Source organism: Schistocerca serialis, chromosome 5 (genome assembly GCF_023864345.2).
Source record: "Schistocerca serialis cubense isolate TAMUIC-IGC-003099 chromosome 5, iqSchSeri2.2, whole genome shotgun sequence".
NCBI lineage: Eukaryota > Metazoa > Arthropoda > Insecta > Orthoptera > Acrididae > Schistocerca > Schistocerca serialis.
In genome coordinates this window covers 339,396,323-339,415,620 of record NC_064642.1, presented here as the reverse complement: position 1 = coordinate 339,415,620, position 19,298 = coordinate 339,396,323, and the positions used below count along the sequence as shown (strand labels likewise).

The 19,298-nt window shown below is 39.9% G+C and overlaps 1 protein-coding gene across 1 annotated transcript in view; it reads right to left on the bottom strand.

The window, feature by feature from the left end:
• Positions 1–8,479, bottom strand: part of LOC126481929 (serine/threonine-protein kinase mos) — a 93,752-nt gene extending 85,273 nt beyond the window's left edge. Inside the window, exon 1 of the mRNA XM_050105888.1 lies at positions 8,446–8,479. Within this exon, the coding sequence (XP_049961845.1) occupies positions 8,446–8,479 (34 nt within the window). The remainder of the gene's footprint in view (positions 1–8,445) is intronic.
• Between the last annotated feature and the right edge of the window lie 10,819 nt (positions 8,480–19,298).

Below are 19,298 nucleotides of genomic sequence, written 5' to 3'. Positions count from 1 at the left end.
TGCTGATTATTTATCAAAATTTAGGCAGTGGCGGGGATTGAACCTGGGACCGAAGAAGTTTTGATTATGAATCAAAGACGCTACCCCTAGACCACTGGTCTTAAAGTTAGAAATAATCTGTTGGTCTATAGGCTGGAGTAACGGAGTGGTGTTGGGAAGCAGAAATTGGATCTTGATGAATTGAAATTCTTCTAGGGGGTGGTCTTGTAGGCCCGTAGAATGGGCAGGAGTGTTGTCCACAACAAGCAAGACATGGAGTGGCAGTTCATCTCAAGCAAATATTTTTTCACTGAAGGACCAAACACTCCATTGATCCAATCACAAAAAAGCTCCTGTTTCAACCAAGCCCTGGACCTCCACATCACATTTAACCTCTCTTCTGGATTTTACACTTCCTGAAGACTCCTAGACTTTATGAATGGTAAACAACCAACAGTTTAATTTTCAAAAAACCACTCGCATTGGCACAGTGTAAGATGGTCACCTTTTTCCAGAACAGACCTGTCTTGCCACAATTAAAAACCTGCTGCAGCAGATAACCATCAGAATCTACAAGCATCTTTCAGTTGCTGATGATGTTCTCTGCTGTCTGTGTCTGACTGGCTGCTTCACCATGTCTCAGAATGCTGTGTATGCCTCTTCTTCTCAGACTTCTCGAACCACCCACGACTTCTGTTAAACACTTCTTTGGCCACTGATGATCCTGGTGTCTTCTTAATGAGGTTGGTGAAAATTATTCTCACCTTATCATGAATGATGTTCTCATTAATAGTGTCACCTTGCAATTGCTTTTCATTTATACACGAGGAGCAACCTTTCAACGTCACCCAGAATACAAAACCATTGTCTAGATACTCTGGTCACTACCTTAGAAGCATCTGTCTCCTCAATCTTGTTCTTGCTTATGAGGATAGTGCAAAATGTTGATATAGACTGCTTTTAAGAGTGTGCGCTACATCAGCAACATACACACCATGTTCACATTTATTAATAATTTTACATTTCATTTCTAAGGTCATTTTCTTTCTATATGTAAATTGTAGGGGGATCAATACAGCAGGATATTAAGCAAAATCAGCAGGAGATCCCAGTTTCGAATCCTGGTCCGGTACACATTTTTGTTCTTCGCCACCAATTCCACTTAATATCCCTCTGCAGTTGATAGCAGTGCTCTCTCATCAGTTCAAATAGTGTTTCACAGCTGCTGGATCTGCATGGCATCTGTTCTTTTGAAGGAACAGACACTGTGTATTCAAACATTTTCTCTCTCTTATGGGTGTCTTCTTGCAGCTTTATGTTTGGGACCATTTCTACAAAGGTTATTAAAATTTGCACACAAAGGAAGCACTGTTTGAAGGCAAGTATAGAAAAATGTGTATTCACAAGCTGCATTAAGGTGATAGAAAGAGCATTAAACCCAGACTGCAGTAGGTACTTAAGACATTGTTCATGTGCCGCTGCTGACAACGAAAGATGTTCATACTGTTTAACATTTCCCCCACTGCACATAAACATCTGTAGATGACACACTAAATCGTCATCACTCCTTATGCAAAACATTGCTCGGTAAGTGAGTCATTTTTTTATAATTTGTTTTGCTCATTATGCAAGTTGCACATTATGGGAGGTGCTTGTTAAGCATGGTTTGACTGTAATTCCATATTACATACCATCCAACAGCTAAGCATTCTGAGTTTCCAGTAACATCCCTTAAATGACCTAAAACTGATTATCTTATGCAGTACTTAAACTTTAAGTTCAGAGCCATGAACTACTTCCATTGCAAATTTTGTTGTAGTTATTATTATTATTATTATTAGATTCTGAACTTTGACTACAAACTTTTGTTAATTTAATTTTTCTGTACAAAATGACACATAGCACTTATTAACTCACTAATTAATAATTTCATGTAATTTGCCCTAATTTGCAATATGGCACTCTTACATGGAAATGGAAACAAAGGGATTCACTTTGCATAAAAACAATAATGTAAATGTATTTTTTTAAATTTTTTTCAGGTGCGGCTTTGAACTTTTTCTTTGGAGGAGAGATGTGTGGCACCACTCCAGATTGCCACTTTGTTTCTGGTTCAAAGTGATGAACTCATCTTTCATTGCCTGTTACAGTGATAAAATAAATGGTTATGATCAGCCGTGTAAAGCACAAGCAGTTCTGCCCAGACGGTCCTTTGTTGCTCTATGGTCTTCTTTTAGGCAGCAAGCGACCCAGGTGACAAACAACTTTGAGCACCCCAACTGAGGGATGAGTGCCTCAGCACTACCAACAGAGACATCCAGCTGTGCAGTGAGGCATTTGGATGTCAGTCACCTGAAATGAGAGTGTGCTTATGTTACAACATTGTAGGAGTCACTGATGTATGTTGCTGGCCAGCACATTGGAGGTCAGACAACTTTGCATGACCTTGTTCTGATGATGACAGACACCTCACACAATGACTCTCCATGCTTTGTTCAATTCCAAGTCTGTAAACATTCTCCAAGCACCTACGAGTATCTGAAGTGTTTTAGTTTTCTGTCAAAAGAAACTTGATGACAGCTCTCTGCTTGAAATGCAGAAACCAAGGCTACATACAGCGCAGCAACCTATCAGAAATTCACAAGAATATAGGGGATGGAGCAGGAATGTTCTATGATATCTCACAATGAGTTCTGCATTTTTTCAAATGACATTGGCTGACAAAAAAATATGTTGCATTACATTTTGAATGCCCGCCACTACGCAAACACTTTTTTCTTTTTATTCATGTCTTCTAACTGGTTTGATGTGGCCCACGATGAATTCCTTGTTTGTGCCAGCCTTTTCGTCTCAGAATAGCAGTTGCAACCTATGTTCTCAATTATTTGTCAGATACATTCCAACTGTGTCTTCCTCTACAGTTTTTTCTCTCTACAGATACCATGGAAGTTATTCCCTGATGTTTTAACACACGTCGTATAATCCTGCCCTTCTTGTTAGCGTTGTCCATATATTTATATCCTCACAAATTCTACAGAGAATCTCCTCATTCCTTATCTTACTGGTCCATCTAATTTTCAACATTCTTTTGTAGCATCACATCTCAAATGTTTCAATTCTCTTTTGCTCCAGATTTCACACAGTCCATGTTTCACTACCATACAATGCTGTGCTCCAAACATACATTCTCTTAGATTTCTTCCTAAAATTGAGGCCTATATTTGATATTAGAGGACTTACCTTGGCCAGGAATGCACACATAAGAACCTAATTTTCAAATGATTAACAGTGTTTAATCTCATACAGGATTTTATTGCTAAACCATAACTTGTACAGCCCATCTTTTTCAACATTAGAAAACATTGTCAGTTGCCGATGTCCATCTGATGAAGCACTTAAGAATAGTAATTTGCTTCATCTTATTTTGAGATCTATTATGCGTGGTAGCCAGTGAAGTTTTTCAAAAACATGGCCCAGGAAACAAAGTATTTCTAAAACTACCTATGATGTTTCATTTTCAATTATGATAAGGCCAAAAACAATGAAATTTTTGAAATAAGGCATGATTCCTCTGGAATTTATTATAGAATGAGTATTTTATCACAAAACAATTTTCACTGATTATATGTTGCAACTCAGATCCATGGAACAGAAAGGTCATTGCAAAATGTAGCTAATTTTAGTGATACTTGGCCCATTCTTTTAGCCTGGTGAAGAACAGAACCAGCAGTGGTTTGCATGCCTTCCTGTGACAACAGGAAGAATGCCCCACCAGCATGTAATGCAAAAGAAGTCCAGCAATCATCGTCCATCACCATGAACAACAACGGTACTCTGCTGTCACCAAACATAAGCCATGTATATCTTTCCTGCTATCAGAAACCATAACACACAGGACATTTATTATTTTCACTGCCCATGTGATGTCATCACTACATCTGCAAGGATGTCACAGGTCCTAAGCAGATTCTGAAATATTACAGAAAGAATAGCAAGTAAGGCACAAGCTTACTTTAGTTTTGAATATGTGAGAATGGTAGGTTTCATACCCAATGACCACCAGCAACCTATAATAGATATTTACACCAGAATATGAAGTTCCATTTTTTGAACGCTAGAAAGGAATGCATAGCATATGTAGAAATTATTTTTGCTTTTCATTTTGTGCTTCTAAATTGCACAGTTTATCCTGAATTCATTTTTTTTATTCCATGAAGTGTTACAGAAGTCCTCATTTACAATCAGATCAGAAGGACTGCAACTTCATATTTTATTGTTTTGATATATGATTAAGATGCACTCATTTGTTTCCAAATATTATTAATTCCATCCTGTGACCCTAATCTATTTAGCAAGTGCAAACATTATAAAATGGATAGATTGCTTCTCACTGTAAAGAGGAGACACTGAGTCCCCATATCTCTGGCTGCTGTGTTTGTACTAAAAACACACTGTATCTGGCCACTGTGGATGGACTGAGTCATAACTGTGCCTGATGGGAGTAGCAATCTGATGGATGGGATAAGGAGAAGACACAGGGGTTGGGAGGTGTGTGTGTGTGGGGGGGGGGGGGGGGGGGGGGATAGCAGGGTGAGGAGCAGGAAGGTGTAGTGCAGCTTGTGGGAATGTGCAGGGACATGATGGGGTCATGGCAGCGTTGATAGATGCAGTTAAATAGTTGTCTTTTTTTTGGGTGGGGAGGGGGTAGCGAGCAGAAAAGGAAATAAGTAAAGAAGGGCAAAAGGACAAGTGCCCGCTTTGGTGGATTAGAAGGCTGTGTTGCACCGGAGTGGAAGTAGGGAAGGGGACTGGTAAGTGGAGGACAGGGACTACTGAAGAGTGAGGCCAGCGAGTTACGGGAATGTAAGATATATTGCAGGGAGAGTTCCCGCTTGTGCAGGTCACAAAAGCTGGTGTTGGTAGGAAGAGTCCAGATGGTGCAGGCTGTGTAGCAGCCATTGAAGTGAAGCACACTGTGCAAGGCAACATGTTCAGCCACTGGGTGGACCAACTGCCTCTTGGCCACAGTTTGATGGCATCCATTCATACAGACAGAAAGCTTAACAGTCATGCCCATATAGGAAGCAGCATGCGGTTGTAGCTTAGTTTGTAGATCACATACTACATTTGCAGGTAGCCCTTCCTTTGATGGGATGGGAGATGCCTGTGACAGTAGTGGAGTAGGTTATGGTGGTGGGAGGATGTATGGGACAGGTTTTGCATCAAAGTCTATTCATCAGCCAGCTCCATTCATGATCCCCACCTTTTCCCCTCATGTCTTAGACCTAGACGCAAGATATGTCCCATATGTCCTCCCACCACACCTAGTCCAGTCTTGCCACAGGCATGTCCTATCCCACCAAAGGCAGGCTACCTGTCTAAGCACTCATGTGATTTACAAACTAAGCTGTAACCGCAGTGCTGCTTTCTATGAGGGAATTGTCATTAACATCCCATGTTTCAGCATGAATGTTCACAAACAAACTTTGGCCAAGAGACAGCTGGATCACCCAGTTGCTAAATATGCTGGCCACCCTGACATGTTTCACTGCAATGACTGCTTTACAGCTGGCACCATATGATTCTTTCTATCAACACCAGCTTTCCTGAAGTGTGCAGGTGGAAACTCTTTGCAATATATCCTATGTTCCCGTAATCGCCCTGGCCTCAACCATTGCTGTCCCCACCCTTCACTTTCCTATCTCCTTCCCTGCCCTCACTCCATCACAACACAACCTTCTATTCCATCAACACAGCCACTAGTCTGTTTTCACTTCTGTATTCATCTCCTTTACTACTCTCCTCTACCAACCCCACCTCCCTTTAACCCTCCAATTGCACCTAGCAGCCCTCCTATATCCACCACACCCCTGCATTCTCCCACAAGCAACACTACACCTTTAAGCATCCCACCCACTACCCCTCACCTCCAACACCATGCATCCTCCCGAGCCCACCACTAGATTGCTGCTTTCATCAGGCACTACTATGAATCAGTCCACCCACAGTAGTCAGAGAGTGGTCATGTGCATGAATAGTGCTTGTGTGCATGGTTCCTCCTTAAGAAGAAGGCCTTTTGGCCGAAAGCTAAAACATGTAGCCGACTTTTTGTTGTGCCTGTCTATGAATCAGCACCTCCTCTATATAGCAATCAGCAATCTATCCTTTTCAAATTGTCATGCCATCCTGGACTTTCGATTGTTTTATTTAGATAGTGACTTGCTTGCAACACTGAACAATGAATGATACCATAAGCTGGAGCCAAAAGAGCTGGCATCTCACCCACTTCAGTGCAAGGGGTGTAAGTAAAATGTCCTGGAGGAGCACACAAGATTGATTTTCAAAATGAAAAGTTTGGCAAATGTAACACAGTTTGATCTACCTATGCTTTAAAACTGAGAAGGGTAATCCTGATCATGTAGAAGATCACACTGGTTAACATTCATTATGTACATTATTCTTTAAATCCATTACATACTGCTCAGTACTAATGGCCAATAGCTTACAGATTGTTGGAAACAAGCATCCTTTGGAAATGTGCTATTATCAGCTATCTTCACTGATTCACTAAATCAAAATGTGTACCATTAAATTCTGTGCTCTTCACAAGATGATCAGAGAAGGTGCAGCAGCACTCTGAATAAAGAATGAAACACATATGCAAATACTAGGATTTCAGTACTTTCCTATTACACAATGAATCAATGTTAGACCTAAAGAAATGTTCAATACGAGTGTCTGCTTTGACAAATGACACAGGAAGTACGCGGCAAACACCATGAACAACAAGGTGACTTATCACATTTGTTGTCTTCACCAGCTCTTAACGAATTGTCACCTTCCAGCCTAAGCTAGACCTTGGGCTAAGCTACAGATCAGTCTGTCACCACAACAAAGTAAGTTTTCGGCCAATAAGGCCTTTGTCAAAAATAGACAAAAAATGGACAAAACACACACACACACACACACACACACACACACACACACACACACACACACAAAAATCACTCGCACAAAGGTGGAAAGCTTATTTTGTGACAGTCTTTTTGTTGTGCCTATCTGCGGCTTTCAGCGTCTCGTTATATGGCGAGTAGCAATTATCCTTTTCATAATACTGTTAGATTCCATTCTGGATTTTCCATGTTTTGATTGTCACCACCTCAAGTTTTTTATGCTTTTATGTTTATTGCCTTTGCCATCTAACAAAGAAACTGTGAATACAGGCACCAAAAGATGACGTGACAGCCACCATTAACATTAAGTCACTGGCCGAAGCCAACAACTTTTATCAAACATTCCTATCGACTTTCACTTTTGTATTCTGAATGGAGGCAGAACACAGACATTTTCTGATTTGATACATATCAAGAACCAGTCATCCATTACACAAATACCTTCAGACAAGATATTATATGATCTCTGAAGTTTCTTTGATGTGAATGATTAATAGTGTGCTTCTGGACACTCAGGCGAGTTGTTGTTTCCATTTCATACTGAGACTGGTTGGCATCAAAGCAGTGAGTTTCCAAAAACTGCTGTGTTAACCAAAATAAACCATTCTAAAAGTGATACTATTTGTTAAAAGACTGCAGCACAACATTTGTTGGGATTTGTATCAGTGCAATGCCACAAATAAAGAAAAAAATTTACATCAGCAACCACAGAACAGCACTCTAATAATGATCCAGAATATGCATGTTTAAAATTAGCCAATGCACTGCCCAGTAGAGTTAGTATCCTTCCCACAATAAAACAAATTTCAGCTACAGAAATTCCAGTTACAAAATCCATTTTACACATTAAAAGAATATTGTAATTACATGGAGAATAAGAAGTGCTTTGAAAAAAAGATGTGGAGTGCGTTAAGCAAACCATTTTATTTGTAATCTAATCATTTTGTTAATCAATGACTTATTCAGAAGAATATATTATTGTGTTATGTATCGAAAACTGTAATCTGTTTTTGTACATATGCAATGAGTCATTCAGTGTTGACTAAAGTATTTTTATCATCAGATCACGGCAAAATTTGTAGCACCTGATAAAGACAGCTGGAATAGTCTTCAAAATATTGTGCTTAAAATGGAAACCAACATGGTAGAGAGCCCAGAAGCATACAATTAAGATAATACATGTCTAGGACAACACAGTCCTAGTTGCCTGTTGTGTAGGTTGACCAGGCATCCTCTTTTACCAGGATAGACCTGCTTTTCACAAGTATGTCCTGCTGTCCTGAGAAAATCATCAAGGACACACAACTGACCCAGTTTTTAATCAAGAAACAAATTGCACCTAATAATATTTCTCAGTCAATTAAATAATTGCGAAAGACAAATTTCCTAAAGTAGAACATTACAGAAAAATATATTTTTTACAAAATATGGACCTACTACATTTTGTGTAACTCAAATTATACCCAAAGAAAGAGTAAGAGATATACTGAAAAGAAAAGCAGGTATTACCTACCACCATCCCCCGTCCCAACTTTGTGACCTCCCATTTTATGGCCTTTGAGACAAGCAAAACCAAAACCTGAGGTGGTATAAAAACACATCACTTAAACCATTTTTCTTAACAGGACTGCAGCCATATGGGAGTCAATCTTCTGAACAATGTGATTGATGCGACGTGTGTTAAAAGTGCTTATTAAATACTGTTTGTCATATATGCACACCTGCCCTAACAGTCAGAAGTCAAACAAAATTTCAAATTTTAGTATGAAACGTATAACTTGTATCCACTTACTGATTATTAATATTACTGCTTTTTACGATTAACAAATTGTACTTACGTACCTAGTAAGCTACTAAACATAGCAGAAAATATATCCTGGCTATTACAATAAGAAAGTATTTAACAGGCTGCATTTCTGAAGAAAATAATTTTATTTATGTGTAATGCACCTACACTTTCCTTCCAATTAACAAAAAAGGTGATAAATTCTTGTTATGGGTTTTTCAGCTGTTGCATCATCATAGGCTTATCATCATCTTAAAAATACCATGATAACTGGCAAAGCTAAATTTAAGTCTAGTAATGAAGTTAGGTGTGAAGTCTAAACACAAGTGTCCCAGTTTTTTCTCTTAGAGGTCTGGTCAGCGTAAGACTGGGGTGATAATGCTAGTGTTTCGAACAGGCATCATTTATGCTTATCCTCACCCTAATGCACGTTCAAGAAATTTAGAACATTGAGTGTTTAGCATCTCCCAGCCTACATTATGGGTGGAAAGTTTGGTATGGTGACAGTTCAAGTCTTCTGTTTTGACTACAAGAATTTAGTGTAAAAATATCCAGATTTACTTCCAATTATCACTGGTCTCTGGAATAAGTACAATCACACTAGCTGCCTAACATCACAGTGAGATAACAGTAATAGGAAAATAAATTTGAGCATTTGTTTAGGCATAAAAAAATATTATAATATGCTGGCACAACAATTAAAAGTTCCAAAGAGTATAAATAGTAAGATTATTTCTTTGAGCACTACCTGAAGAAAATTTCATTCTCAGTTACATTTATTTCAGCCTGTATCAGAATAAATGGAACACAAATGAAGAACTGTTCTCAATATCACTTGACTACCACACACAGACTGAAACATGAGGGCAAGACTTACCTTTATATATTGCTTCCAGTACTGTTCCAAAACTTCCTCTGCCTAAAATATTGAAAGAAAATCCTTTATCCAAGTCACTTTGTAGGAAAGTATTAATCGTGTCTGTATCCAGACAAGGGATAGCAAACTTTTTTTCATATTGTTCCTCTACACTTCTCAATAGTTTAACTTCATACCAGCCCCCAAATAAGCGGCGACGTTCACCAATTTGTTTGTTTATACTCTGACAGTCAGCAGTGAGAAGATACCTGTTTAAACATAATGCAGAAATGGAATGGAAAAATATTTCCATTTTTAATAAGCCATTTCTAATGAAATTTTGTTTCAGTAATACGCTATTACAAATTAAGAATATTGTAATTAATATTTGATTCCGGAATTACCCAAATTTTCTTGTCAAACTGTTTATCTGAGGTTCGTCATATGAAGATGCTTCTCTTCTGTACGAGATCAGTGGCGATTGCACTGATGCGTGCCGCCTCGGGCTTGCAACATGCCTCAAAGGGCTTAGTGCTTTCTTTAGTGACATCTTCGACGTCTTTGCTACAGGTGTGAATCGCCACCTGTCACTTGCGCGGCAGAGATTTGAATTTTTTCAGCCCTACATCAGAGGGCATAGCCATCGACGTTTCACACACGGATACCAACACCCGTCGAAGAAAAATACCATACAGCTTAAATGCGATCCTGGCGATGGAAGTGTAAGCGCGTGACACTACTCTGTTCCTGTTTTGCTTATTAATTACGTATTCCGTGGCCAAGAAATAAAACTTGAATGTTTTTTAGGCTAAAATTGTATTCGGATCAGGACTATGGCACGTTTCTAAGACATGCTTAAATATGGTATGTTTTCATGACTGTATTACCCGAAATTCATGAAACCGAATGCCACAAATAAAAAAAAATGTTATCTCGAAGAGAATACAAATTAATATAATTAAATGTACTGTAATTGCCAAAAGTTCACATCAAAACATAACGAGGAAGAACTGGCAAACAATATTTTTCATTGAAATGCAATATCCGAAGTGATTTACCAGCAGATAAACAACGAAATGTTCCTCTGAATTGCGGTTAGGTATTTTGGAAAAAAGAGGGTGAGAAAGGGCTAAAGCTCTGAAAATTGTGGAATTTTCGCTATAGCATCATGTACATTAGTAATCATGCTTTGCAAACCGACCAATATTTCTGAACCTTGATAGAAATACAAAGTCAAAGAAGATGCTATGAACAAAATGTTTTTCAAAACCATATAGACAAATTTCAAGCTCAAGATTATCTTAGCTCACTAAACAAATTGTAGCTGTTCAGACGTTATTCCCCGGTAGCGCAATTGTGATATTTGACGTCAATGCAACAGAAAATGATTGTTGATAACCGTGGCGAATAAAATTGATTGTGAATCAATTCTCACTCCCAAGCAGAGTGTGATCTGATTTGAAACATCCTGGCACATTAAAACGGTACATCGTACATGGACTCGAACATGGAACCTGCGCCTTTAGAAATAAATGCTCTGCCAACAGAGTTATTTCTGCACGACTCGTCACTTATCCTCACAGCTTCCCTTCCCTCAGTGCCCGTTTCCTACCTTCCAAACTTCACGGAAGTTCTCTTGCATACCTAATTGGACTCGTAGGTACTCCTAGAAGAAAAGGTATTCTAGAGAGGGTGAAATACAGATGCAATGCTGCCCATTAAAATTCCCGCTCCAGGAAGGCTAGCAAATATCGAAATATTACTGATTACGCATATGCAGTATAGTGGGAAGAATGCGCTATTGAATTTCAGTTGTTCAGTCCTAGTAAACTCATTTACCTCCGAATCGTATTTTTCCCCCTATGTTTGCTGTCCTACTGTCGAAGACACCTGCAGTTCGTTGTGTGTCCAGAATTGTAATTACTTTGAGATCTCCGTAATATGTCATTAGTATTTTTCATATTGGATGTGAATACAAGTTTATAGTTCTCATACACCTCCTGTTTGATCAATGCATGAGCAATCAGAACAGTATGAAATTCGATCATTGCAAGAGGATTACATTTTCGTGTTCGTGATATGATGGTTAACTCTTCACAGATATGGCAAAAATAATTTGTGCTAATATAGTTGCAGGGCGTTGCTTCTGGATTAACAGAAAATAAGAATACTCACGAAACTATAACAACAAGCAGTCACTTTCGACCAATGTTTTCAGAACTGAGACGCAAATGGTAGCATATCACAACGTGATTCTACGAGCTCAAGAAATGTTGATAAACTTCCATCGCTTCTTGGGGGTAGATTTTTATGAGAACGCCTAGTGAACTGTTCGGTTCTTTGCAACAACTACATCAGTAGAACAATTAAAATGAGTCACAGTAGAAAAACAAAATGCTGTGTTTTTAACGGTCTCGAGAGACTGAAGATAGTGTGTCCCAGAAAACTGAGTCTGAAAGGCAGTAGCTTGCTTTTCCTGTACAGGACCACATTTACTGTGACAAAAAAAGCTGTTGACTAGAGTAATAGAAGTGACTGGGATTCGTAGACGACAACATGATTACAAATGACTGCAGCGAAGTCGACGTGATGTGCGCAAGTCGTCACGTTCTAGGGCTGGGCGTAACAACTCGCTGACTTTGAGCGTGAGCGCTCTCGTTTGCTCTCGCTCTTGCTCGCGAGCAGAGCAATTACGGCGTGGTGGGGATTGAGGGAAATGCCCTTGTCATGTGGTCGCTACAGCACGGGAGAAGCGCCAGCTGTTTAATAGGGGAGGGATGGGCTCTTGGCTATAGGCTTGGACAAAATGGATGAGCGCAGGAAACGGAAAAATGACAATTCGGAAGAAGGCAGAAGACGGTACAAAAAACTGAGACAGTTAACTGACCAGCCTAGAAAGGATTAGATGAGGAAATAATATGAGGAAATAGAAGAATTGGGAAAGAATGGAGAGTTGGAAGAAATGTACAAAACAGTAAAGTCCTTGACAAGAAGAGAAGTAAGGAAGGTAAGCAAAGAAGGAATGTAAAATAATCATGGGAAGAAGACAGTATGTACCAGTATAAAAGAGGAGTAGGAAGTTTCGATGTATTGTGTGGAAGAGTATATGGTGCACAGGCTGATATCATCAGACCGGTTTTGGAAGATGAAGGGGGAAAAAAAGGAAGAGGACAGGGGTCCTAAGATACTGAAATGGGAATTGGAGAAAACAATTTAGGAGCTCCAGGAAAAGAAACTGTTGGGCTGTGACAGAGTACCATCTGAGACAATGAAAGTCTTAGGCCCAAACTGAATATCCAGATTGACTGAGACACTAAACAGGATTTATTACTCACAGTAATTTGACCTCAAGATCTATACTAAGACTATTCTTTACCCAAAAAGTGCAACACATAAAATTCAAAGACTATGGGACAATTAGCTTTGTCAGTCATGTTACAAAGGCTGTAACGAGAGTCAAATTAAGGAGAACTGAAAAGAAAACTGAGGCAAATACTGGGGAAGACCAGTTTGGGTTCAGAAAGAAACAAGAGATGCTGCAGGTTGACTGGGGACGATTGGTGAAAAAATTATACAAATGAACAAGGAGGTGTACATTTGTTTTATTGACTGGGAGAAGGCTTTATAGAGTCAACTGAAGAATACTGATGAGAATTTTAAAAGCTGTCGGTATACGCTGGAAAGACAAAAGGGTGATAGCGGAAATGCATACAAAACTGAAAGAGTAGGGAATGAGGGAATGAAGAGATGAGCATTGGAAGGGATGTATGGCAAGGATACTCATTGTCACTGCAGCTGTTTAACATTGGAAGGCCGTAGAGAATGCAAGAGGCATTGTTATTGGAGGAGAAAGGGTAAAAGAAAGGATAAATTTAAACACACACATGATTAAGAAGTGCTGGCAGAATCAGGAGAGGAGCTACAAAAGCGATGAGAATAAGCTAGAAGGAAGCTCCAGTTAACATATTTGTAGACAGAGAAAAGATAGAACAAGTAAAATTGTTTCTGTATCTGGGAAGTTTAACGACATTGTACAGAAGATATAAGGAGGTGGATATATAAGGGAAACAGAGTATTTGGAAACGTAACGTGTGGAGTGCAGTGTCATACAGCAGTGAATCGTAGTTAAAAAGAAAGAACAAAGATATTTGGAAAGTTTTGAAATGTAGCTGTGGAGATAAATGCTTCAGATGAAGTGGACCGATAGGCTTGATAATGAAGAGGTAATGAACAAACTAGGAGGAGAAAAAGATCATTGAAAGTGATCAGAAAGAGGAAAAAACCTTGACTGGGACTCTGGGGTGATTCAGACGTCCCTGCCTCTGTTGTTTTATGCAACCCACAGTGTTATGGGTGGCCTTCGCAAACCACGTGCGAGTTTTTCACATTTTCCTGTAAACTGTTGGTCCTACAGAAAAAATAAACAGGACCGTTTTGTAAAGAATTTAATTTAGTTAAATTTTGTACTAGGAAACGTTTCCACTACAGCTGTAGTTTTCGAGTTATTCAAGAAAAACGTACAAAAGGACCTTCAAACACACTCGGTAACAGAACTCAGTAGGCAACACAATAGAAACTTCAGCTAATAAAATTAAAATGACCTCACTACTGGGGCTAACTTACGGAACCGAACGGTATGGACACTACAGTAAAGGGTTACATACGGCTCTCGTGAGACTGCGGGGGGTCCCGAGTCAGCAGTTCTCCTCCATTGCTAATGTCAAGCTGGCCACTGGCCGCTTCCTGCCCCAACGACCACCAGCCTCGCTGATGTCGACATATGCCCAGCGCCCGCAACTACTACTGGAACGAAGCTACGAGTGATGCAGCTTGTTTGCTAATAAAATGAAGATTACCCAAAAATAAGGTTGTATATCATATTTTTCGCAAAGTTGAGTTTTCACTGGAATGCAGTAGTACATCACATGAGACAACCTACCATGGCAATTTATGTCTTTTTTCTGTTTACAAGTTGAGCTATTTTTAGTTGTAAACTTTATCATCCAGGAAGAATGTTGTATATCAGTGAAAATGTCGGACGTAGCTGATGTGAGTTTCACTCCAAAGGATGTTGTTTCATTAAGTAAAAGCATATAAAGGGAAATAGATCCATGAAATTGAGAGCAGAATGTCTAGAAAAGTAGGAGGAACAGCGGAAAATTCAGTATCTCTGCGACTGCTAAAGATGTGCCTTAAAAAACTACGTCAGAAGTGGTACATACACAGGAGTGCCAAAGAAATTGGTATAGGTAGGTACGTATATTCAAATACAGAAATATGTAAACAAGTAGATTACGGCACTGCGGTTGGCAACGCCTATATAAGACAACAAGTGTCTGGCGCAGTTGTTAGATCAGTTTCTATTGCTACAATGGCAGGTTATGAAGACTTAAGTGAGTTTGAACGTGGTGTTATAGTCTGCGCACGAGCGATGGGACACAGCATCTTCGAGGAAGCGATGAAGAGGGGATTTTCCCATACAACTATTTCACGACTGTAACTTGAATATCAAGAATCTGGTAAAACATCAAATCTCCGACACTGCTTTGACGGAAAAAGATCCTGCAGAACAGGACCAACGACGACTGAAGAGAATCGTTCAGCATGACAGAGTTACAACCCTTCCACAAATTGCTGCAGATTTCAATGTTGGGCCGTCAACAAGTGTCAGCATGTGAACCATACAACGAAACATCATAGATATGGGCTTTTGGAGCTGAAGTTCCACTCGTGTATTGCATGACACAAAGCTTTATGCCTCGCCTGGGCCCATCAACCACTGACATTGGGCTGTTGATGACTGGAAACATTTTGCCTAGTCAGACAAGTTTCGTTTCAAATTGTATTGAGTGGACGGACTTGTACAGGTATGGAGACAACCTCATGAATCCATGGACCCTACATGTCAGCAGGGGACTATTCATGTTGGTGGAGACTCTGTGGTGGAGTCGGGCATGTGCAGTTGGAGTGATATGGGAACCCTGATAAGCCTAGATACGACTCTGACAGGTGACACGTACGTAGACATCCTGTCTGATCACCTGCATCTATTCATGTTCATTATGCATTGCGACAGACTTGGGCAATTCCAGCAGGACAATGCGGCACCCCACACGTCCATAATTGCTACAGAGTGGCTCCAGAAACACTCTTCTGACTTTAAACACTCCTGATGGCAACCAAACTCCCCAGACGAGAACATTATTGAGCATATGTGGGATGCCTTGCAATGTGCTGTTCAGAAGAGGTCTTCGTACTCTTACAGATTTTTGGATAGCCCTGCAGGATTCATGGTGTCAATTCCCTCCAGCACTACTTCAGACGTTAGTCGAGTCCATGCTATGACGTTTTGCGACACTTCTGCGTGCTTGCAGGGCCCTACGCGATATTAGGCAGGTACACCAGTTTCTTTGGCTTTTCAGTGTATAAGAACGTTGTATGTCATCATAACGTAAAAACAGTTCACTAGAATAATTTGCTTGGTCTAGCCCCCTGGTTTGGGCAAACAACCAACTGGACAGTGATACTTTTGTACAGCTACCTTGTTTTGACAGGGTATTTTAAAACAGTAGAGCGTAAGTTTATTATTTCGGAGTGCAGCTCTCTGCCTTGGGCCTGTACTTTTACATTAACCGGTGAAAAAAGAAGAGCAATGGATTTTATGATTACCAATTAATGGAAGTATGTAATATTTGAAGCTTGTTAAGTACACCTTTCATTACAAAGGAAATGAGCCAGAATGATTTTGTTATCAATGTTCTTGAAGTAATTTTGACGTCTGCCCATAACTTGAAAATATCTAGTTAATTGGTTGAATATCAGTGCAGATGATCCAAATGCAGTGTATCTGTGTCTTAGTCGTAATGTCATTCAACTGTGGTTATGTCATTTTGCCCTAAAAACAAAAGAAAAAATCAGCCCCAGTCTCATTACGCTGCAAGTGTCAGTCGTGACCAGAACACTGTTCTGTGTATTTGTGAGTGCATTATGTTAGAGCTCAGTTAATTTGGTCGTGGGAAAGTTGTTGGGGCTGATGTGGTGGCTGCAACCTTTGTTGTACAAAGAACTTCTTCTTTATTGGTTGGGATAACAAGGCTTTGTTGGATATGTGTCAATGCCTTGATGTACAACAACAGGGATTTTATGTGAAATTCTGACTGAACAGTTCAGTTTATTTTTCCTCTGTTTAAGGTTTTTTGTTGTTGTTTTTTTCCTGTATCCAGCTAGTTTTATTTCAGTTTGGAAGTTAATTAAATGAATACATTGTATGAGTTCAGAATGTCTGATATTATGTTCTTTCCATTCTTTTCGCCACTGTAACAGAAAATTATTGTTTTTTATGTACAGCGTTATTTAACAATGTACGTTTACACGATACGCAACATTCTTACACAGAAAACTACATGAAAATAAGATACCTTTCTAAATATTGTAAAATATGGTAAATATGCGTTGCTATTCTATAATACATGTTGTATCACGTCATCAAACATAATAGAATTTATAAATAAGTAGTACCAAACGAAAACAACAATTATTTTTACAATCTGAAAACTATGAAATTGTGATGTACAACCTTCTTTGAGGGAGGTTTTCAAATGTATAACTGTTAAACCCATTTTTTGAGCTAACATTGGTCAGCAGCTAGACGTCAGCCCATCGCCTTAATGCTGCCACTATAAGATAGCCAGACATCACAGGGTGATCACCAATCTGGCGATAAGCTGGTAGCTATACAGTCTTTTAAGTTAATATTTGTCTTAGCAATTCTCGAACAAGTTGCTTTTACAAAATATTCAAAATTGTTTGCTGTTGAGCTTGAGAACGTCTGCTTTGCTACAATACTGTATTTATTTGTGTTCCAGAAACATTATGCTATGTCCTTGACACATGTTTCCTGTGAAAGACAGTTTTAGGACACAAATGATTACAGACATTGGCTGCAAGTGGACATTGCTTTAAATCAACAGGGAAATTGAAAATTTGTGCCAGAGTGGGATTTGAACGTAGTTCTCCTGCTTATTAGGAAGATGCACTGACCACTGCGCCATCATTTATTTTTAAAAAGAGAAAAAACCTCCGTGGCCCCAAAAGGGTGAGGTGGGGGCAAAGTGGATAGGGATTGCAACACGAGGCCTGGCCACCACATCCCATTACCAATTCCCAGGAACCAAGGACAGCCTAAGTAATGTGGAATAGAGGTACAATGAACATCAATAAATTATTTATTTATTTTCCTTTATTTTATTAAATTATTATTAATATTACTGAGAACTGCAGGAAACTGATGTCACAGGGAGGAGGGCACAGCAGGACACCAGACTCAGTGAGATAACTGACTCAGAGTTTTTTTTTTTTGGAGAAGAACATTCCAATGGGCAGAGAATATACCGGTTCTAACAATGGAAGATACAGGGATCAACTCATGGGAGGAACACCCCAGCTCTGGGGTGGTTTAAGGAAGACCCTACAAAGAAAACTGGAGAAAAATTGCTGTATCTGGTGTTACAGACAATTTCACAATGGTGTTAGTTACGGAAGTGCCAAAAATTAAGGACATTTTTCTCTCCGTCAGCAAACAAGTAGTGAACTGCATGGCGACAAATTCACTTCACAGGGTTCACCTTCATTTGTGGGAAGAATGCCAAGTCCGGAAAGAGGATCAGGTGAGGAGGTATCTGATGAGGTGCTGTATGGGCAATTATGGCCAGCATCTATGATACCAAGAACCTGATACCTATCACTGATCCGTACACCAGGCGATGTTCACCCATGTCCATAACACCACAGGCGACGCATAATGGGATGCCTTTGAGGTGAATACCATGAAGGCATGACTGGCATACTTGCTTCCCAATGACTATAAGGTATCAGGCAGACTGGACATCAGTGGCAACATAAGGAGCATACAGCAATCCACAGATGGCACACCAGCTGACGTGGGGATGCTTCCACTCAACCACATCCAGTGACCTGTGCTGCTGAAGAAAGCCATGGATCACCTTTGGAAATGTCAAGTGCACTGACAATGTCACAGTATGGATGTAACTCAGTTCGATGAAAAAATGGCGGAAATAAAATAAGAGAGATAGGACGTCCAAAAGCTGTATAGGGCTGAGAGAGAGCAAGAGGCGAGGGCCTCCAGCAACAGGCTGATAAGGCTCACTGGGCAACTGTGCCATAGCACCATTTGAGAGCTGATGCAAAGGGCTATCGCTCTTTCAGGGACATAATAAAGCCCTAAATCTCCCCTACACCATGGGAGGATGAGGGTCTCTTATCTTGAACAGCAAGCTGTGGCAAAAATATGAACCCAATGGCACTAGCATGCGGTGGGCCAAGGATGACGGAATGGAAAGTGTCTGTGCCACATGGGGGTTACGTGACGTCAAGTATACATTTACATTTTGTGTCAGATACAGAAGATCGAGTGCTCGTATATGGTGATCGAGAAGCTCAGCTCATAATTGGGACACTAGGTGCTAGCACTTGAGGGCAATCGTGCACTGTAGATCACTTATGGAATCGAGTCCTAAGCTTTGGATAGTATCAGCTACACATAATGGAGCAGCGCTGTCTGCAGGAAGCCTCACACCTATAGCCATGGCACTCGCTTTGTGGACGTTAAGGCAGCTACCAGAAGCTAGACCATGGATGGTAACCCATCCCTGTGACTCCCTGATCTCAGCAGCGCTCTAAAGAACGATGACGAGATTACCTGCAT